General features: G+C 39.8%; 1 protein-coding gene across 1 annotated transcript in view; it reads left to right on the top strand.

Moving 5' to 3' along the window:
* Nucleotides 1–1,067: 1,067 nt before the first annotated feature.
* cox10 (cytochrome c oxidase assembly factor heme A:farnesyltransferase COX10) overlaps nt 1,068–23,499 on the top strand; it is a 34,826-nt gene continuing 12,394 nt past the window's right edge. The window contains exons 1-4 of the mRNA XM_080873785.1: nt 1,068–1,190; nt 2,436–2,578; nt 2,764–3,160; nt 5,185–5,309. Of these exons, the coding sequence (XP_080729911.1) occupies nt 1,160–1,190; nt 2,436–2,578; nt 2,764–3,160; nt 5,185–5,309 (696 nt within the window). The 5' untranslated portion in view covers nt 1,068–1,159. The remainder of the gene's footprint in view (nt 1,191–2,435; nt 2,579–2,763; nt 3,161–5,184; nt 5,310–23,499) is intronic.

The following is a 23,499-nucleotide window of genomic DNA, read 5'->3' as shown; positions in this document are numbered from 1 at the left end:
TAGGCAATGTAACAACTACAAATCTATTATCCACTAGTGAAATTGGGGTACATGATGCTCTGTGCTGAGTCTGCATAATAAAAAGAGGGTGTGTATGAATGCAAAAACTTCAATATGAAAAAACTCTATTACTGGTTTGCTTTGTGTACAGATTTATGGAGTGGCAGGGTGATTTTCTAGCGTCTGTAATGAATAAAGCTACTTTTTATGTGCTTGATGATTTGGTGGACTGCCTCTATGTGATTAAGAGACTGAAATAATGTGCATGTTTCTTATCTGATCTGTTTTTTCTAAATAGTTCTTTCTTTATACTTCTTTAATAACTGAGCCTTTGCAGGATTGATAACCAAAGGCTCCACCATAAAACATGGAGATTAGATTGAAACGTCTGATTATTCATTCTGAATTATTCTTAGACACTAAAAGAGGTCATCCAACTAATTAGGTTGCCTTAGTTGAGGGTAACATTGAAAAGAGTTGATAACATTTGCAAGCAGACTATTTTATTGATATTGATTACAAGGCACTGCATGCATGACATTATGTCTGGGAGCTGAGCCTGAGCCTGAAACCTTACTTGCTTAAGTAATGCAAGTGTCAGAGTGTCAGAATATCAATGGGATGTTTCGCTCTCTTTATTCATATATATATATATATATATATATATATATATATATATATATATATATATATATATATATATATATATATATATATATATATATATATATATATATATATATACACGTATCGAATTTCCCAGAGGAACCCACCCGAGGGATTAATAAAGTTCTATCTTTTTTTATATATATATATATATATATATATATATATATATATATATATATATATATATATATATATATATATATATATATATATATATATATATATATATATATATATATTAGCCTGAGTTTAAAAATATGTTACAAGTAATATATGTTAAATATTATTTGTTATAATAACTGCACCAGTTTTAGGTGAGATTGTTGGTGTCTTAATACTAACCTCTTACGTGCCTGCGGTTCGTCCAATCTCACTTCCCTGTTTAACATCTCGTCCCCCGGAAGTACTTGTTTTTATCTAAGGAGGTCAAAATGGCGACTCGCTGCATGTGAAGGGGTCGTAACGGGAACCGGTTTTATGATTCGAGATCATGTATAAAACACCATGTAGCAGGCTGTCAGGTAACATGCAATAAAATTTGTATCTGGTTCAAAGGGACGTTATTTTCAGCGCAATTTTAATCTGCGGCGGCTTAAATCAGCTCTTGATGCTAAGGCATAAGCTAGCTCACTAGCTTAGCATTTAGCTAACTAGATGCAACTGAGCTGTAGGCAATAGGCTAGCATTGACCTTGTTTATAGAGGGTATGCGCCCCAAGCAGAAGTCGGTCGCATCTACAAAGGGGAAAAAAGGCTATATAGCGACTGTGGCTATTATTGCACCTGCGGTGTCAAAATACCGAACGTTTACCCTTAAGAAGAGTCAATATTGGACATAACTTCGATGCTTCGCCAGTCGGTCTAAGGACACTGTCAACAGCAATTTAGGATAACGTTTTATCCACAGTTGGATTTGCTGTGTTCGAGCTATCGTATTTAATGAAAATAACAGTGAAAGTGTTACCACTAATGTGAAAGTAAGTTTGGTGGGTCGGATTAAGTTTTAGGAAGGCTAGTAGCATAACGAAATATATATCTCTGAGTTGTGGCATTGCATCAGTGGTATGAAAACCACGTCAAAGGCTGCTGATTGTGTTTTATTTTATCTGTCTGTCCATCCATTTTATTTGGTCATTTCCCCCCCCCCCCCCCCCCCCCGTCCATAGAGTAAATGTGCTTTTTCCTCATGGTTTCTAGTATTTCTCACAGTATTTGTGGCAGTAGGGTGTGAGCACAAAAAGATGAACACCCATGCTTTTTAAAACAAATAGTAAAAAAATAAGTAGCAATTAAGCAGTTTCCCTGCTAATCTCCAAATCCTTTTTGAACTGCATGTAGCAACAAGGTTGTTTTCTGCTCTGCAGCCTTGGTTAAACATATAAACCAAGTCTCCACCTGCTGCAAATGCAATTTAGTGGTCTTAGAGCTTGCAGCAAACCTTCTGATCTTTACAGCCACCAGACAAGCGAATATGACCACACGTAGCTGAATGACAAAGATCACCACCGCACTGAGCAGGTTACCTTGCCAGAGAAAGACACATGAGGTGGGATGAGCTAGCTGGTTAAATTTTCAAATAAGAGCAATGGGATTGTGCAGTAGTAAATTGACTGTGGTGTTCTCTTGGATGCTGAAATGAGCAGCAAAATGTATCTGGGCAACAAATGTAGGAAAAATTTTGATTAAAGCATGTTTTAGTTTTTAATGACCAAGAAAATCTAACCAAACTGTCACTTTTAATAATTTTATGTCTTGCGTTTCTTGTAGGTTTTGTTGGTGTAAGTGTGAAACAGAAACTAGCTCGAAATGTTCCTCGATGCAACCAGATTGCTCGCAGCCTTATTCAGTTGCACAGAAGAGATCCTTCAAACTGGCTGACGTATCAACATTTTAACTTCCTCAAACGTCAGGTATCATCTTGTCGTCTTCGAACGTATTGTATCTCGTAAAATCAGTTTATTAAACATTTTTGCTCATCGTTAATGCTGATTTATCCCAGTATTCTGAGGCTAGCAGAGTTTCTTCTTTTGCCTCTTTTTTGCCATTAGAAAATATTTACCCAATAAGTCTCCTTGCTTTTGTTTTTTCCCCCCAGTATGTTTCAAAGAACACGAGTGAGCTTCACCAGCGAGCCATCCCCAAACAAGCACCCGTCCTGACTATTGTGGATGAGAGAGATGACAGCGTTGAAAGACAAGTGGAGCGAGTACCAACCATCAATCCTGCAGCTACAGATGCTGGTCCACAGGCAGAGGATGCAACCCATAAGGCTCAAGATAAACTCTCCGTCTTGAAGCACACTGCAGAAAATGCAGCAGCGCAGAATGTTTCCGTTTCCCATATGACTGGAACTCCAGATGAGCCTCCACATGTCCAGGTTGAGACTGAAGAAGAAAAACAGGCACGTCTAGATAGACAGTGGAAGCAGCTGAAGGTTGATAGGGCTGACTTACCGGATATCTATGCAAGACTTTCAAAAATTAAACTAACAGGTAGAGTATTCAACACTTACTTATATAGTTTATTATTACAATATTAGTTGACTCAATATTCAGGCTGTTCTAAATACTTTAAAAAGCTTTTCCTACTGTTGGATTCATATTAGGGAGGAGGGATTTTTATGTTGTCATCTCAGGCACACAACTCTGGTTTTGAGCACAGCAAACTCACCTATCTGGTTTTGAGACCCTTCTGTTTGATAGGGGCAGCCAATCGGGAGAAAGCTGAACTAAAATGGCTTGACTGGCTCCACCAAGGCCCAGTATAAAGAAGATAAAGGGATTATTTACTGTGAATTGTGCAAAGCTAGAAGGCAGGGTGATTTTCTAGCGTCTGTAATGAATAAAGCTACTTTTTATGTGCTTGATGATTTGGTGGACTGCCTCTATGTGATTAAGAGACTGAAATAATGTGCATGTTTCTTATCTGATCTGTTTTTTCTAAATAGTTCTTTCTTTATACTTCTTTAATAACTGAGCCTTTGCAGGATTGATAACCAAAGGCTCCACCATAAAACATGGAGATTAGATTGAAACGTCTGATTATTCATTCTGAATTATTCTTAGACACTAAAAGAGGTCATCCAACTAATTAGGTTGCCTTAGTTGAGGGTAACATTGAAAAGAGTTGATAACATTTGCAAGCAGAATATTTTATTGATATTGATTACAAGGCACTGCATGCATGACATTATGTCTGGGAGCTGAGCCTGAGCCTGAAACCTTACTTGCTTAAGTAATGCAAGTGTCAGAGTGTCAGAATATCAATGGGATGTTTCGCTCTCTTTATTCATATATACATATATATATATATATATATATATATATATACATGGAATACATACATGGAACGCCATAACCAAGTGGCCGGCATAGTGTACAGGAACATCTGTGCCGAGTATAACCTAGAAGTCCCGAGGTCAAAATGGGAGATGCCCCCAAGGGTGGTGGAGAATGACCGAGCTAAGATCCTGTGGGACTTCCAGATACAGACGGACAAAATGGTGGTGGCTAACCAACCGGACATAGTGGTGGTAGACAAACAGAAGAAGACGGCCGTAGTGATCGATGTAGCGGTTCCGAATGACAGCAATATCAGGAAGAAGGAACACGAGAAGCTGGAGAAATACCAAGGGCTCAGAGAAGAGCTCGAGAGGATGTGGAGGGTGAAGGTAACGGTGGTCCCCGTGGTAATCGGAGCACTAGGTGCGGTGACTCCCAAGCTAGGCGAGTGGCTCCAGCAGATCCCGGGAATAACATCGGAGATCTCTGTCCAGAAGAGCGCAGTCCTGGGAACAGCTAAGATACTGCGCAGGACCCTCAAGCTCCCAGGCCTCTGGTAGAGGACCCGAGCTTGAAGGATAAACCGCCCGCAGGGGCGTGCTGGGTGTTTTTTTTTTTATATATATATATATATATATATCAGTGATGATGAACTATAGGAAATAACATGCAAACACTTACCCGACATGCAAACAGAATCACTGACATTGTGTAAAAATTGAGTAAGTAGAGAACACCAGTCAAATAAATAGAAAAATGTACAAGATTACTGTGGATGGGTTAAATGTGCACATAGACATGACTATGTTGTTGTGCTTAGTAATATAATAAACAGGGATTCGTGCCAGTCATTCAGTGAGTGAGTCAGTGGGACTGATCGTCTTCATGAGATTCACTATAATTCATTTCCCTCTGTATCGGAATGGGTTATAACAAGAAATCCGTCACTTTACATATTTAAGTGGAGCTTTGGAGCAATTGGAATTCAGTAGTTTTAATACAAGAACTTAAAGTCATTCTATTAGTTTTTAGATAAAGTGCATGGAAAGGGGCCTAAGCTGAAATCTAATGTGTTGCAGTTTGTCTTGTCCTACTATGTGCTTTTCCTTTGTTTACACTGAATCAACCTTATAGGGATGTTAAATGTTTTACATATTATTTTGGAGAGATAATACTCTGAGAAACTATAATGGATTATGTTGTTTCTTTTCTTTTTATCACCTTCGTTATTTCAGCTCTGGTGGTTACAACTGCAGCTGCCGGCTTTGCAATGGCTCCGGTGCCCTTTGATCCAGTCATGTTTTTCGTGTCATCTTTGGGAACAGGCCTTGCCTCTTGTGCTGCCAATTCAATTAACCAGGTTTGTTTTCTTCTTTCAAACATATATATATATATACACACCTTTGTACATATTAGCATGTGGTTTTTACACAAACTAAGAAATTCTAGTCATCATATATGCATTAAAATCATTTGAGCTTAAACAAACATTGTATCAGCTTTCATAGTTTGGCAGTGAATTTTAACCAACAACTCGTCAATAAATTGTCATTGAGTATGCAGTTTAACAAGCAGCAGTTACTCCTGTGTTAATCTCAGCTAAATTTCCTGCAAATACAGAAGTCCCAGAAAGCAAGAAATATTAAACACATGGGCTGTTTTAACTGCTTCAAGAATCGCAGTAAACATTGCAGATGTTTGTGGTCTTGAATCACTTTGATTTTTAGTACCAATTTCCTTTTGGAACAAAAGTGACCCGTCACAGAACTGGCCTGATATTTGTTGGCCTTGAAGTTGTGTCATATAGTTTTTTTGTAGACATATTATGACAACATGAACATGCCTGTTGACCGAGACCCACATCCACAGTTTTCTTTTTAAGTTGTTTTAAGAGATGTTCCAAAAAACGCTAAACGGACCAGCACATCCCCTTATTTACCCAGCCTACATTCCTCTTTAGCTACGCATCTCAAAAATGCATTGAGCTAACTGTAATGCTATTATTAGTTCCACGCTGAAAGCTTTTTTGAAGGTTTAAACAAAGGGGAGCTAGTGTACTTAGACACTTAGAATGCCTAAAGTAGGGCCTTCTCTTGCTCTCTAATGTTGATGTTGTACATCGGAATTCTCTCTGACTTAATAATATTCACATAATGGGTGACCTCTTCTTCAGCCCTGGATTGAACTGTGGTTAGTGGTGTTCTTGGCCTATAATTTGACAAAGACCTTGATTACCCTGCAGGTTCATGGCCTTGAAACAGACTCCCCTACCCCCACCCTGGCTTCCTAGCAGTGTGATTCAGTCATGTGTTCACTGTTTTGCAACAGTGAAATGCCAGGAAGTCAATGAGTTTGTAATAACACTGATCATCTTGAACGTAAACTTGCATTGTGCCATTTAGGTGCAGATGTCTATGAATATGAATGTGCACATGTTTACACGGTTTTGTTGCTGGGACTAGGGCCTGAATAGAGTCAATCAGTCCATTGCTAGGGTTAAAATCATATTGTCTGTGAAACAGAACTGACTCCTCGGTACACCTCACACTAAGCAGGTGTGTAAATATCCTTGAGGTATTTGAAAAATGTCTCCCTCTTTCCACGCCAAATAGTTGAGCCCAGGCCTGCACTCCTAGACATTCATAGCGTTGAGTGATGCAAGAGGCGGCAGCCACTGTTCGTGCCACGCGAGTCCCTGTATTTGTTTGCCCTCCTTGACATCCGTCCTGTCAATCTTCATTTATTCCACTAACTCGGCCTGAGGTTAGGCTACAACTTGGCTTCATATTTCACTGAAACTGCGGTATTTCCCTTTAGTGCCTCGATCTACTTGCAAATTGAGTAAATGTGTGTTAAGACCTGAAAATACATAGAATTAAGGTTTCTATTGTAAAAAAAAAAAAAAAAAAAATGGAAAAGCAAAGAATAAAAATCACAATTTTGAGGAGCAGCCTAGTATTGTCATTTTTGAACCCTAGACCTGAGAAAATGCAGTTGGATCCACATCACGCCCCCAAAATCAGTCATTTACTTTTAATGAATGAGTCACTTTTTTCTCATTCTACGTTGACACCACAGGTGTATCTCTGGTTGGCTTAATGTTCAGGTAGGACCTCAAGGCACTTAGTCTTTTGCATTCAGAACTCCCTGAATTCTTTGTGGCACAGAATCAACAAGGTGCTGGAAACCTTTCCCAGAGATTTGGACGCCTGTTGACATGATAGCATCACACAGCTGCTGCAGATTTGTCAGCTGGGATGATTTGAGCTTTGTGACATGACATATCATACTGCTGGAAACTGCCATCAGAAGATAAAGGGAAGGACATGGTCACCAGCAATAGTCTGGCAGGCGATGGCATTTACACAATCCTCATTTGTGTGCCAAGAAAATATAAATATGCACTATACACTGCCAGTATGAACCACTGAATATTGTAGCAGAAAGGCTCATCAGATCAGGTGAAGTTTTTCCTTACTTCTGCTGAGCTTGTGGCAATTGTAGCTTCAGTTTTTATTTTCTTATTGACTTACTGATTATTGACGTAGCACCCTTTGCGATATTCTCCTCCTGTAGCCTCTCCTCTTCTCCTTGCTGCTCTTATGCATATATTGCTTGTGACAGGGGTTATTTGAGTTACTGTTACTGTATCTGTGCACCAACAACTATACCACTTTCAAAGTCCCTCATCTCCTTCGTTCTGATGCTTAGCTTGAACTAAAGGCATTGGGTTGCTACCGTGGAATTGGCTGATTACATATTCACGTTAACAAGCAGATGAACAGGCCACTAATGAAGCTACCAGTTAGCGTACATTAAACATTCAGGCCTATTCGTTATTCACACCATGAAAATGCTTTTCAAGTTCAGAGTTCATTCTGTTTTCAATCTCCTTTTGAGCTCCTTTGACTTTAAAGAACCTCTGACTTACTATTCATGTATATTCAAAGGTGGCTCAGGGACTTTGTCTGGTTAACTTCACACAAGAACCTGATGATCAAAAACAGTGGCATCACTGTAGTTGATCCCTCTGTCTTTGTGTGCCACTGCTTGAGTGAGATCGTTGATTTCCCTGCATAATGTTACAGTCCTTACTCCCATTACTACAGGTTTGCAGAGATGTAGAGGGTGTAGAGATGCATTCAAGGATGACAGGGAAAATTGTCAAGCACTATGTTCAGTGAGTGGAGCAAGAATACCCCTTGTAAGCTTGATGGCTGCACAGGTTCAGGTGGCTGCAGTCTTTTCTTCCTAGGATTCCCTACTGAGTGGCTTCTGACTGATAGATGAGAGGTATGTGGGGTGTATATCTCTGCATGGAAGGATAAAACGGTCTCAGAAGTGTCATGCATTCCAGGTAATTGCTTTTATTGTGGCTTTCAGCTGTTTCAGCATGACCTTGAATGTGCATTCCTTGTATTTACTTCCGCAACACATAGCAGGCAATCCCTTTTTGTCCTTTATTTTGAATGGAAAACACTGCTTCTGACTGCCTTATGATAAACTGATCTCCCAATAGAAAGCTGAATTCCTACCCATCAATCTAATTGGCCAGATAGTCAATTTCTATTAGTCTATTTTTCCTGCAGCATACCCTTACAAAAACACAAACTAATTGTTGATTTAAAATGATAACTCCTTAATTGTGAATTTGAAAGAGGCTGATATAAATGTCGTAACACATCTCCCAGTTCATTTTGCCTTATTAATGTGGGAAAAAGTGTCACATGGAAGAACGTATAGTATTTTAGGAATGCTTCACATGGTTTTTGAAGATAAATACACAATGTCGTGTAAGGAGATCCCGGTGGCAATATTACTCCTCTCTGTTTTCACAAATGGCCTTGAGTATTTAAGCCTGAAATCCATCAGTGTTTACTTTGAGCCCAAGACATCCCTTTTTGTGGCTAGATGCTGGGTATGTGAGCCGGATCCCCCACACAAGTTGGATTCATTCTCCTTCTTTATCCCTTGTTCTCTGTGGGCACATTTTGCATGTCATCATAGTCTTAACTGGAAGGAGTTTGCGATGAGCTTATTTTTTCAGACAAATTAACCACCTGTCTTTAAGGGAAGTTGACTTTGAAGTAGGTTGAAAGTCATGCAAGCGGAAACCTTAAAAGGTGATTTAAAAGAAGAAACACTGTCAGAAAAGCAAACCTGTTTAGTGTGGTTTGTGTTCGTTTTCCTCGGCTCGGCTGGTATAAAAAGTATGTGGCCTTCTACAGACAATCCAACAGTTGTTGTTTGTTTTGCTTTGTTTGGAGGAGAATGTAATTATATGCACAGAAGCAGCTGGGATGTTGTTTGTTATATAATTGCCAGCTGCACTGTCACTGCCGTCATACTTTACACCTCTTTCTAAGATGTAACCTCACCTGGCTGCAGTTGAGCTCAACACCTTGGTTATGCATTTGTTATTGATAATCCAGAAAATCAAGGAATGGAGAAGACAAACATCCCATCTTCTGATCTCCTGACTTTAAAAAAATTCTTTTCATCTTAAAAATACTGGGACTTCACTAATAGTGTGGTTAGCTGTGATCAAAGAACTTTTTTAATATACAAAAAGTAAATCAAACAAAAGCTTGACAGACAAATCAAAGCAGATAGAAACTCTTGTGAAGATCACTTCCGATGGATTCTGCCGCTCCGCCCTAATCCCTTAATGTTCAGCATCTGAAGAGGCACAGCAGTATGACCACAGAGTTGTTGAACCACCTTGAGGGAAGGAGGAAAGTGCCCCGAGGGAGAAAGAAATGCTTTGGCAGAGAGAGCTTGAGTTGAGCTATCAAAAGCAAGGCTGGGTTTTGTCCCACTTGGAAGTGCCCGTAGGGCAAACTGCAATGTTGTGGTTTCTTTTTAAGATGTTACTCTATTTAGGAAACTGACGGAAGGGTGTAAGCGCTGGAAGTCACGTAACAATGGCGTTTTGTCATCTAGAGTTTCCTGCCACAGTCAAAAGGCTTAATGCTGTCATGTCTGTCATACAGTGTGGTCCGAGAGCAAAGGGATGTAATTATTTGACCTTCCAGTTAAAGTAGCTTAGATTTCCAATGAAGTCTGAAAATGAGGAATGCTTCACACAGACTATACTCTGTAAGGAATGACTACCTCAGAGGTTTGCAGCTTCCTCTTGAGCAGAGTGTCTGTGGTGTTTACACTGTAGCTCAGATTAGTTAAAATATGCTTATTGCCGGGGTCACGTAACTCCTGGACCCCACACCGAGAGCAGCAACTGCAGGTGTTCCAGCTGTCATCGGCTTCTAGTCTGGCCACTACTTCAGCTAATTGGATAATTGGGTCAGATGAGAGTTTGAGGCTAGAGCCTAAAATACCGAGGGGTGGTCTGAAGTCCCCGGCAGTGTAAATAATATAACCCGATATGGCCTTTTACTGTCAAATAATTACTGCTCAGCTATTTTGGCAGCATCGTCACTTTGTGTGTTTGTTTTGATGAAAATTCAAGCTGGCTTTCTCTGCGGCTGACTGGTGTCATTTCTGTCTTTGTTAAGAAGGCACAGAGTTTTCGTTTCTGCGCGTCTGCTCTGTGGTGAGCTGTCTGAGGCTGGCACGCACAAGCGAGCCCCCACAAGCCCCCTGCCCATGCACTCCACACACTTGAAGCTACATCCTTCTCTCATGTCCTGTGTAGGCATGCATTATTTACCCTCGCAGCATGCTTCCTTCTCGATGCATCTTGGCCAGCCCTTTTAGAGTAGATTGGTGCATGACTGAACACACGCACAGGCTGTGCAGAGAATCATGTGTTACCAGTGTATATAATACAGCTGTGTATGAATATGTGGTTAAATACGGTCTAAATCACTTTGAGTTGGTCAGAAAGGCTAAAAGAAAACTATATAAATTCCAGTCTATTTCCATTTCCGTGTAGCGGTGTGTTTGGTTTGCTTTTTCCTAAAAATTTTAAAATACAATACTGGTTAAAGGTTTTGAGCCACTTGAGTCATTTCTTTATATTTTCATTCCAAGGAGCCAGACTTTCTTGGCATTTGTCGTTGTTGTCTTTCTGAAGTTCTTCCAGAAATTTTCTTTGCTGCTCATTTTAGTCCATCCTTGTACCTGACCAATTTTAGAGGATAACACAGTCTGACCAGCATAAAATAGTATTTTTTTGCACAAACAAGGTGATTCCCAGGGCACTAGATGAACTGCCTTTGAAAGAAGAAATCCTGACAGGGGACCTGAGAGATGAATCTGTCCCGTCAGTTTGATCCGTTACACCAGAACTGGCTTGAAAATCAGTGGCAACTGATGAAACTTATGAAATGATTATTCCAAATTTGAGATTTTTGTTTCAAATTGTCATCTACATCTACAAAAGAGGTCTGTAGAGGCACAGTAGCCATCTGTAACACATAGTAGAGGCTCTGTCATGGTTTGCAGCTTCAGTGCAGTGGTGTTGGAAATTTTGTCAAAATTGATGGAATTCTGAGTGCAGAAAAGTACAATCATTTTGATCCGCTGTGCAGTACCATCTGGAAAGTGTCTGCCTGACAACAGCTTCAGCATGGCAGTCTCACTGCCAGTGCAGTAAAAATTGAACCGGATATAAAAACACCATCAGTCGTGGATTGGCCTCCACCTATGCCAGACCTCTCATTATGGAATTAAAGGCAGCCATCATCCAAAGAAGAGCTTTGAATGTCCTTCAAGAAGTCTAAAGAACTGTTCCTGAAGGCTGCTTAAAGAAATTATGAGAGTTTAAACTGTTATATGTATTTCCACGCAAGTTTTCAGACGTTTTAAGAAATGGCTGCACCTATTTCCTGTTTTACTATCAAAATATAAAGAAATGGGTAATATGACAGTGGTGAGAGCTTATTCTGATCCTTTTCACGTTTCTAAATGTACCTTTTAATAACAGGAATTGATTCTAAATGATCTGTTTACACAATGAAGCGTCGTCATTTTAACCCTCCGTAACAAGCAGAAGCACATGCTTTTAACAATGAAAGAACTCCAACGCAGCCCTCTATTTCAAACGCGTTCTTACATGCAGTCTTATTCTGTAGCTAGCATCTGTGTTTTGTTTGAAGTGGCAGTCATCTTTTTAATCATGTTTATCAAAAGCTTTGGATGTCAGATTGGTATGCTGTCACCTGTAATGTGATCTGAATCAAACCAGGAATTTCCCTTGCTTTATACATATTAGGTCTTGCTTTGTGGTATATCTAATGTAATCCATAATGTAATCTGAGTTTTTGAACTACTCTGATTTAATATTTTCAAGCTGGTCCTGGTTAAAGTCCTGAAATTGCACTTAGTTAAATTCAGATAACCTCAGCATAAAAAAAATGCATTTATTACAGTGTATTCACTCAGTGGGTAAGTTTAAAATGCTGGCTCCTAATCTATAATTACATCCATCTTGGAAGTATTTTGCAGAGCATGTAGCTCTTTTCTGTGCATAGTCCAGCTATTGTAGTGTTCAGAAAGCAGTCAGACAAATTACTGTAGTTATGTAAAATCAGTAGATTTGAGTCCCTAAATAAAAACTATCGGGCAGTTCTAAACTTTAGAACAAACTAAAGTTGTCCTCTTGTCCTTTATGTCCCAGTACATTCTTGCATTTTCTTTGAAAGGATCGCTGTAGCCAACATAACTGAATGCTAAGTCTGTGTGTCAGAAGGGTTGTAATACCAGGATTTCAGCTGATACATTGTCCAACTGCCTGCTGGGTATAATGATTGGGGAATTTTTTTAAATGTAATTTTAAGATATTTGCTAGACATGTTATCAGACTACTCTTGTCATGGGCTATACTTAAATATATAAAAATATCTCAAAATCACACAGTGAGCATTGCTCAAGCAAAGCATATAGTCTGCAGGTGGTCTTTTATTTTGAAAGTTGACCAGATTCTTTTTTTTTTTGTTTTATTGTGCTTCTGTGTCTGACTTCCTGTCTTCCTAATTTGCCCTGTGCAGCAAGATGTGACACGTATTTAAAAGAAGAAAAGAAAGGCAAAAGTCTCCTATTTTTAAGAAGACAGAATGTGTAGCTGCAAGTGGAATACTCCTAAAACACAGTGTAGCACGTCGGGTGAAATTGCAAGGATTGTTGTTCCATCCCTCCAGTTTCGAGGATTGGAAATAGAAAGCAGCCGAACCTGTTTTTTCCCAGGGTTACCCTCGGTTGTTAAACTGATTTCTGTCCATTTATTTTTGTTAATTACAAGAGGCCTAAACATTTATCCATATATGTAAACATGCAACTGTGGTTCAGTGGACTCCACTTGGTATAACCTTTATTAGTTTTGCTGTGTCGACACAGAAAAAGCATTGCTCTCCTGTCTGTGCCATGTAGCAGGTTTTATGATGGGTGGATAGACCAAAGGATCTTTCCTCTGTTGAAAGTATGACTGAAACAGTGACACACTCAGCTGACGGTCATTAGATCTGCTTGATAGCTTTGGCAATACAGGTGAAGAGGAGCCTTAATCTCTCTCATCCTGTGATGAGTTGTCATCCTTTTCTGCATCAGTTCAGAATTGTGACTTTGTGTTTATATCGTCATCTGCTAAAAACAACAACGATAATAGTTATACAATAGTTACTGCAGTTGTAGCTTCATTGTATTTATTGTATGGGCTGAATGTTCATTTATTGTCTGTCAAATGATTTAGTTTGTAACATTTTGTTGACTGCTTTTACTAAGGTAGAGGTCAAATGCATTGAGGCTTTTGCTAAGTGTGCATTTTAACAAGAGTGGAAAGACACCCCCCGCAGATAAACCACAGCTGCCATTCGTAAGATCTTGTTTTCCACCAGTGCATTTAAGACAAAAGAGAAAGCTGATCTTTGACATACATACTTTTTGGCTTTTCCTTTCGACGGTCCCCTCCAAGCTGTTAATTCAGCCCGAGAGAAAGAATGAAAATTCCTTTTTAATTGCCTAGCAAGATGGGACCAAAAGGACTAGATGGGTTTCTCTCTGTTAGCGCTGGATTAAAATGAATATTTAACTAGACAGCCCTGTTTAATAGTTAATTTCTTTAAAGCCTTTTGTCTTTGTCAACTGTGGGGTGCCAGTCCATTTCAAACTGTACAAATGGATCTCTTGTAGCCTCAGATGGGAAACAGATGCTATCCTCTGATAAAGTCACGAAGGCTAAATCCATCTATTATATGCCCCAGAGATAATGAACGAGATCAGGCACCAGCATATACTGCTGCCAGGCTAAGTATTTGTTAAGCTTAGATACAAGGATTGATAAAATTCTAGTGTCTAATGTCCACGGTTTGTTTGTGAGTTTGTTCCTTTCTTTTAGAAGAATTTGCCAGCGTTGCAGATCCAACAGTACCTTTATTCAAAAGCTTAACTTGACTGCGTTGTGTGCGTGTGGCCAAGAAGTTGTCTGTGTTATTACAAAAGCCTAATATACTCCGTGTTTCTCATTTTAAAGTTACATTTAGCCTGAAGCTTTAAAAATGTAAGTTATTTATGATGTGGCTGTTACATTTTCTGTTCTTCTTGTGTATCTTTCATCTGCTGTAGAGAGAATTAATTGGTAAGTAGGCAAACCAAACTTAATGAAGTAAATGAACTGTAGGAAAGGTTCATTTATAAGGGCTTTGGCAGGCAACAGCCTTACTCTAATGAAGCACTTGTGGGGTGTTAATCTTAGGTGCTTTTCTATTGATGTGAATCCCTAAAAAACTACATTTTTGAGTCAGTTGAAAGCTGCCTCATTAAAGGAGATCAGTGCAAGAGTGAATTTAAAGAAGTACTGAAGGCAGCTAAAGAAATCTCTTTGTTGGTATCAGGTTTCTTCAAGTTGTCTGTTTTGTTTTGTTTTCATGCTTGAATCAAATACGACTTAATTCAGTATTAAAAACCAAAACTTTACATTTATCTGGTTGACAGACCGGTGAGTTTACACATTGGTCAGGCATTTTTCATCCATCCTTAAACAATTCACAAGTCAATAGTTAATTTTATGTCATTTTATGGGCACTTTTCCATTTTCACAAGAATTTCTCTGCCCAGAGTATTGATCAAATTTTAGTTAAATGACTTCATAGTGGGTTTAATTCTCATGAGTTTCTACATCACAGTTAAACTTCAGAGTAAAACTTACAAACATACACTGATATATAATGTATTTCACTTCTTCACTTCTTCTTGTGAACAACCTATGAAAGAAAAAGATTCTTAGCAGACGCGACAACAAGTGTGATCTGGACAAAAGGCCAGATCACACTTGGGTGATGCACAAACACTCACGTCTGAAGAGCTTTCAGTGCCACAGCCTGTTAGTTTAAACACACGTCTCCACAATAGTTGACTTCACTCCACGGGATAACTGATGGGCAGGTGGAGCACCTCCTCTCCACCTTCCTGATTATCCTTTAGTTTTGAACAAAACACTGTGATTATGGGCTTCAATGACCAACATGGCAAGATGCCGACACAGACAGACCCACACGCAAACACACACCTCAACACCGTCTGGCACCAATGAGCCTTTTTCCACTCCTCACGCACACACACATACTTTTGGATTCATTTAGCAGTGACAGACCTAACACGAGAGTAAATATTTTTAACACCAACTGTAACACTCCATCTGTTGTGTTTAATTTCTCAGTTGCTATTAATGCTTGCAGTTGAGAGAGGGTTTTTTTTTTTTTTTTGCAGATCGTAGTATCTGTGGTATCTGAAAAGAAGAAACTAAAAGAAGCCCTTGAGATCTGTTTATTGTGTCGGTGCTACTACAGATAGTGTCATGTGCATTCATAAAAATCAAAAACCACACCTGATTTGTAGAGGTCTCATATGTCTGCTATACGAGACCATTCCTCTGTTTCACCACACTGAAATAGATTGAAGACAGTCCTGGCGGGCTCCTCATTTTTAGAAATGACCCTCTCTGCATTGCTGAACATTTGCAAGTTGGAGGCCAGAGAGTTGCATGCCTATTTATTGAATGTAATGTCACTCGGAGACAACTATCCCCAGCCCAAGTGTTTTTTGTTAAGCTGAGCTCAAAATTACCCATTCTGGCATGAACCAAGTGAAAGTATCATGACAGAAAAAGCAATGGCTTTGCAATGATGTGGAACGTCTTTTGTGAGGCTAATGTTAGTCAGATGAGAACATACTGTGTGGTGATATGTACTGCAGCACTTTCAAAACTGTGACAGAGAAGTGAATAATAAATTTGATGGAATGACCTGCTGTTTTCAGTTGGGTTTTTGTTCTTCTTTCTTTTCCTTACTGTGTTTAGTTGCTGGAGGGATAATTGAACATGTGGATATAAAGACAACTCCAAAGCTCACTGATATTTATGCTCTTTATATTAATATGTTACAGGCTTTTGGTCTTATTTAGACATAAGGCAGAGAAATAATTCTTTAAAAAACTGCTTTGTGCATGATTGTTTCTGGTTTTACAGCTAAGAAAAAAAGAATTGTTGTTTTGGAAGGCTAATTAAAGTAAGGAGTTTGGGAAATGCATATTTAGAGTATCTGTTTTCTTAATACATCACATTTATGTATTTGTGTGTTCTATTTTTTCACCTTTAAATGCAAGTTTTCCCTCTCTATTTGAACGTAACTTAGCCAAAGGCAAGTAGGAACACTCTTTGTAATGCTGAGATCCATGGATAATTAACAAAAGCAGCCCTGTTTATGGCGTGCCCGTGAGCCAACACTGCATGCTAATTTGATTCAAACCGAGAAGCTTTTGGGGCAAGGGCATCGTTGCTGGAAAACAAAATGGTTCCCAACATGCACCAAGATTTTCCCCTATGCTTATGGTGTTGTCTTACATTCTCCAGCTTTTTTGCATTTTTCTCTAAATGCGATGAAGAGTGCAATTTTTTTCCTTTTTAAATGCCACACGGAGGGTTCAATTTCCAGCCATTTTCACAAAGAGACATTTATTATATTTAATCTTAAGATAAACGAAGCTGTGCCATGCAGATTGACACCGAAAGATAGCCAAGTCATCTCAGACAGGGTCTACAAAACCCTGAGTTGAGCCACGTTGGACCGTTTCCTATACAGCTGTTGCTCTGCTTCTCACTGTCGGCAAAGAAACTATTGCATCTATTGGAGAAAAGTCCTCAGAGATCGTTTTGCTTTGCTGTTGCATAGTGCACTCTGTCTGCTAAGCATTATGAAGACGTCGCATTATTATCAGGAACCCCAGATATAGACTAGCTGTCTTTTATTACTATTCTGTAGTTTGAATAATTGTTTTGTGTGCTTTCAGCTCCTGCACATATTTGAAATTTAAAAAGGTCTCATGCCCGGTCTACAATGACTGTTATTCTGGCCATATTCACCCAAAGTCTTCAGTACTTCATTATGTAATCACAAAGGATAAACTGAACAGCTGAAAAATGCCACAGCTGATATTTTGCATATAAAAAGGTTGTTTTATGTGATCGTGGTTGCCCTTTTAGTTTTGCTCATAATGGTCTCATTTAAAAGCAGAAATATCCTCCAGGTCTACTTTGTCATTACAGTTATTACCATGCTAAAACTTAAAATATGGGGCAAGAAACAAAAGAGAAAAAGATCTGATAATTAGGAAAGCCTTTGAGTACATAAACTTCATTAGCGCTTGTGTATACTTTTAAATCCATGGATATTGACAATGTTATACAATCACTTACCACTTCTTGCTTACTTACTGCTGGGATGGAGCTACTTTTGCCTTGAAACTGTCTTAATTTTAGCACAGACCCAACAAGGTGCAGCAAACTTTCTCCAGAGAATTGTGTTCCTATTGATATGATGGCATCCCGCAGTTGCTACAGATGTTTTGGATGCACAGATCTCCTGTTCCACTGCATCCCAAAGTTCGATTGAGATCTGGTGGCTCTGGGGGTCATTTGAGTACAGTGAACTCGTCATGTTCAAGAAACCAGTTTGACATGATTTGAGCTTGGTGCATTATCCTGCTGGAGACTGTTATTCCAGTACGTATGCTGTGATCGTAAAGGGATGGACGCGATCAGTAACAATACTATGGTGTTTAAATGCTACTCAGCTGGTACTAAGGAGCTTAAAGCGTTTAAGGAAAATATCCCACATGCCATTAAACCTCCAACACCAGCCTGAACCATTGATAAAAGCTAGATGGGTCCATGCTTTCATGTTGTTTACATCAAATTCTCACCCTGACGTCTGAATGTCACCGCAGAAGTCATCAGACCAGGCAGTGCTTTCCTATTTTTCAGTTCTGGTAAGCCGTGCAAATCGTGGCCTCAATTTCCTGTTCTTCGCTGGCAGGGGTGGTGCCTGCTGTGGTCTTCTGCTGCTGTAGCCGATCTGCTCCAAGGAAACAAGTGGTTGTTTGAGTGTCTGTTGCCTTCCTATCAGCTTGAAACAGTTTGGCCAATCTCCTCTGAGCTCTGGCATCCACAATGCATTTTCACGTTTTTACTGACAATGGTCTGCACACCTTGAGCGTGTTTGCGAGGGACAAAATGCTCCGTTTGACCTTCATACGGTTGTCTAAACTATGTCTACATGACTAAATACATTAAGTTGGTTAGATGTTTGCATTAACAAGCAGTTGAAGTGGCTTTTTTTGGGCATGTATCTAGTGCCACGCAGCAAATGCTACGATTTATGTGGGTGGTAGCACTGCAAGGGCAGACACAAGACTTAGTAAGTCTGTCATGCTTGTGCTCGGATATGACATTTTAGAGACGCGTCAGTTCACCTCTTTATCCTCCACCCGTCATTCCTCTCACCCGAGGAAGCTATTATTCTGTGTTGGGTGTGTGATAGTTAAAAGGATCTTTGGGCATTTGATGACACGGCAGCCTAGCAGACTCTGTCATGTAGTAACTGCTGATTACTGCTTACAATACAGTTCAAAGTGTGCGTCCCTGGGTGTATACGTACATATTTGCTCAGGCTTTGACGTCTCCATTCATTTCTTTCAACACCTTATATGAGGTAACACTTTTTGTTTTCCCCTCACCTGGGAATCACAAAGGGATGGTGAAATCAAACTTGCTTTTTTATCATCTCTACACTATAATATCACTTGATTGCGTGTTGCTGTACATCGCAATAACCATTTTCTCTCTTTCTAGTCTCGCCCGTAAGCATCACTTTTTCATCCCACAAACAAAACTGGTGTAATCGCTCAATGTAGCCCCCATAACATAACTCTGCTTTGAAGGGGCTTCTGTAATTAAGGCTTTGTTGTCATAGACGTTCCCCTAAATTAATGCTCATGGCGGTTTGTGTTATAAGAGAGCTCACTTGATTGTTCAGATTTAATTCAGCAAAGAGTCTATCTGTGTCTGATTATGCGTGCCTACATGCTTCCAAAGCAAAAGATGTGAATGCATAAAAAAGGGCTTTTAACTGTAAAGGCTGCACCATTAATATAACCTTGTAGCGACTCATTCAAGCAGAAGGACGTAGCAGCTGCTGTGTTCCCATTCATTTTACACCCACTCAACTGTAATGAGTTTCAGAATGATAGACATCTAAAAAAGTACCCTTAGGTGGTTATACCCTATATGTGTGTGTGCATTACATGCAAAATGTATCAGATCCAGTGAATTAAACATTTAACATCTATAGGCTGGAATTGGTACTAATGATACCCGGTAATAGGGGTAATAATTGCTTACCATGAGACAGGGTGAGTAGGGGAAATATGGGTCTGATTTTCACCAGCATACAATCATAATGGCACTTTTTTAAATGTGTCATTGGGATTTTATTAATACTATTATTCAACATTATGGTTTTAATGATAGGTATTGACTTACAGTTTTTAACTTAACCATTGGTTTAGTGGCCCAGGGCTAGTAAAAAAGGAATACTTGGCAAATTGATTGGCCATCTGCTGGCCCTCAGATAGTGATGGAGTTTCCATTTATCAGTTCACCTTTGAAGTAAGTTAACCTTGAATAGCAAGTAATTTTGAGAGACAGTGTTTTTACATTAAAGTATCACTAAAATACTTCAATATACCACCCATGGTTTAAATGAGAAGATTAGCAAGTGTTTTAGCTGATCCCATTCATGCCTCAGTTGTTTCACACAATGATCGCAGAACTAATTTAACAAGTAGCTTAACTAAGTTAGTCTGTAGATGAACTATATGGTCATTGAGATAGCTTGGAGCAGAGTTGGAAAAAAAGGTGTTTATGTTGAACACAGCTTAATTTATTATCCATACTCTGTGCTCTTTAATGCTATTGTGTTTTTTTTTTTTCAAATTCAAATCAATTGTTGAGTCAGGCACAGTAGTTTCATATCTGGCCTTTTACTGTATGACACCTAATTAGTGACTGGTTGTCTCACGTGGACATACTGACAGATTTTTTGGGAAAAAAACAGCATTTAAATTAGTTTAAAAGACTAAAATTGAATGCTGATGAGCAGATATACTGTCTGTTTGGTTAACCAGCTTTGTAGTTGTTGCAGCCAAGTGTTTATGCAGCATTCATTCTAGGGTTTCTTTATATTGTGTACCAGTTGACATGTTAAACCCCCTTTCCTAGTAAAAATTAAAGCCTGTAAATTGACATTTGCTGATAATTCGATGACAGTTAGACAATTAGACACATTTTTGCAGTCATGATTTTAACTTCTCCTTGAGAACCTGTGCTAGGGCTCATAGACTCTACAAGTTGTGTTGTGCCACATCCTGACAGGAAGAATATTTGTTGCTTTCACAGGACAGATAGTTGACAGCTCACTTCTAACCCATCAAGATGCTAACTGGTTGCTTTTCCACTTGAGAGGATAGTGAGGGAGATGAGGAGGCACAGATAGAGAGACACAGTGAGAAGGGATGGGTCTCGGGGGTAAAGCTCTGGCAGTGGAGGAGGACAGACTCTGACAGGAACTTTGTTACCCTGTTTACACGCTCTCCTCCTATTTGCTCCAGCAAACAAGATTGTCACTCACGGATAAATAATTTAGTCCCGCTGCTTCTTGCCACTGTTTACTGTCAGATCCCTTGCATTGCGTGTATCTGCATATGTTCTGCCTCCAAATACACATAGTTCAGCTTTTTCCTATTGTGTTTCCTGTCGCTTTAGAAATGTCAAACTGAAAAGGGGGGGCTGCCAGATGTTATCTAAGACTGACAACCACAACTTTTTGTGGTTTATAAGCACGTATGTAGCAGTTGAGTTATGCTAAACATATTGACGCTGGTATGGCTAACTAGGTATAGCTGTCAACCTATACGCTGTAAGGTGAATGTAGAGGCCTGGGTTCCAGCCCGGCCCTGTCTTTCCCCTGCTCTTCCTCTCACCTTTCTTGTCCTCTTTCCAAAGTTCTATTCCAACAAAGATAAAAAGAAATGTATAAAAGACTAAAAATATATATATACATCCTGCCTTTTCTTCACAAATGTGACCAGTTTTAAGTTTTTCTTTAAAACCCTTATCATCTTCCACCCACAGTGCTATGGGTAAATAGGGAAGTACGGCTGTAAATAAAGGTCTATACCCAGCCTTGTCTTCTTCTCGTCCTCATTTTGATTTGAAAGGCTTGTTGAATGAGCCTGTCTAGAGATGAAGAATGGATTTTACCACAGGTCACTGCCACAAATACAAATCTATCAGAGGCGGTGATGGCTTCTGTCATGTTTTAGAGAAGAGCGAGGGCTTTCATATGTGTCCGTTCCCTATTCTATTTTCCTAGCATGTATTTCTTCCAGATCGAGCCGTATCTGAGCCATATTGAAGCAGGCACGCACACACACACACACACGAACACCCATTCACACTCATTCCAGTCTTCCTGTGGTCAGACACAGCTGCGGACGAAAAATCTAAACACTCACATTCTCTCAAACATACACATGGTCATGCACATGTCTCTTTTTCAACTGCACCCGAACTGTTGAGAGGCTTTCAAACTGCATGTCATGTCAGTCACACCCTCACAGTTACTTCCAAATGCACACTGATGGCGGAAAGGACTGTTTATTTCTTTTTAAACAAGACGACCCCCCCCCCCCCCCCCCCACACACACACACACACACACACACACACACACAGCCCAGTTCTATGAATTCAGCTTTCACTATTTTATTTTCCCACACTTTGTGAGACTGAATAGAAAGCAGTCAAGTGTGCCCAAAGTTAATGGTAATCAGAAACTGGACTGAAATACCCTCATTAGTAAGAATGTTAACTTATCAAGCTGAGACTAGCGATATGGCTGGCCAGCTTTCCAAAGGCATTCCCCTTGTTTGCATAGGTGTGTGTACTGTAGAGTGAAAGTAAGGATCTCACCCAGCGTGGTCAATATCTAGTTCTGTGAGAAATTATACCGACCCCTTCCTACTTTTCTACTTGGAAAACTACTGGGAAATTCATCAAAGGATAGAGCCGTAAGTCCAAGTTTAAGGATTTTACATTGTATAATATTTTAATGATCTGAACGTATCACTAAAATCGCAAGTTTACTGATCTTGGGTGCTATGCACTCTTTCTGAAATCTGTTTGTGAGAGTGGATGCTTTAATCCCAAAGGTTTTCTCCTCTTCAACGTCTCCCCGCAAGAGTCAGTCTTGTAATCTGAGCCCTCCTTCACACTAGGAGGCACTGTGGCCTAGTCATAATACAGTGTAAAAGATGAAAATATTGATAGTTTATGACACGCAGGGAAAGTAAGATGAACTATGGCATCACTTCTAAACCCATATTCCCACAATGCTGGGTCCTAGCAGCTTAAACCGGTCTCCTGCGCACAACAGAAATGGATAACTCATTCATCTTTAGTTGTGCAGCAAAAACTTTCCTTCTGGAGGCAAAGCAGCAGCTGTCAAACCCTCCTTTGATCAAATGAATTAGAAGAAAAACATGTATGAAAAATCCCCTGCATTTCCTTTCTTTCTTTCTTTTTGTTAAAGTTGCAGCACTCCATCCTTCTTCATGCTCCAGGCACTGAGTACAGCATGCCTCTGCCCTGCAGTAAGATTTCCCAGATCCTGCCCATATCTTCACAGGCAACGGGACTGATTATCGGCAGGGCAGAGGTAATGCAGCTCTGCCCGGCATTAATTGGCTGATTAACATGGGGACAGTTTAGCGCTTCACTGTCCCACACTCGGCCCATTAATCAAGAGGGATGCTGTGCCAGCTGAACCGCTGCCAACAGCTCCACACAGACCACTATAAAGAGAGCTGGAAGAGGTGTGGGTTCAGCACACAGCTGAAAGGGAGACGTGATCCACGCTTTGGCCAGACAGAGTACTGCAGTCTTTAAAGTGGTGCGTGGGAAGAGACTACGCTATACAGCAGCACTGAGTGCGGCTGGATTTCAGAAAGCTAAGAATTATGGGATGTTTCATTTCAGGTAGTTGCATGCTGTTAGAAGGCTAAAGCTAATAGTCTAATTCTGAACACATACGTGTAACGAGGGAAAGCAATTAGAGCTTTTTGTTTTTAATCAGACAAGCTCGTCTAGCGCCATTGATCACATGAAGAGCCTCAGACACATCTGCCAGCTGTTCATATGCAGCATTCCAGACTCCGGAAGACATTTTTATCTTTCCCTTTCACTGCAGATAGTGTGATCTAA

The sequence above is a fragment of the Rhamphochromis sp. 'chilingali' genome (genome assembly GCF_963969265.1).
Source record: "Rhamphochromis sp. 'chilingali' genome assembly, chromosome: 22".
NCBI lineage: Eukaryota > Metazoa > Chordata > Actinopteri > Cichliformes > Cichlidae > Rhamphochromis > Rhamphochromis sp. 'chilingali'.
Note: the sequence above shows the minus strand (reverse complement) of the source record. Positions and strands in the feature narration are given on the sequence as shown.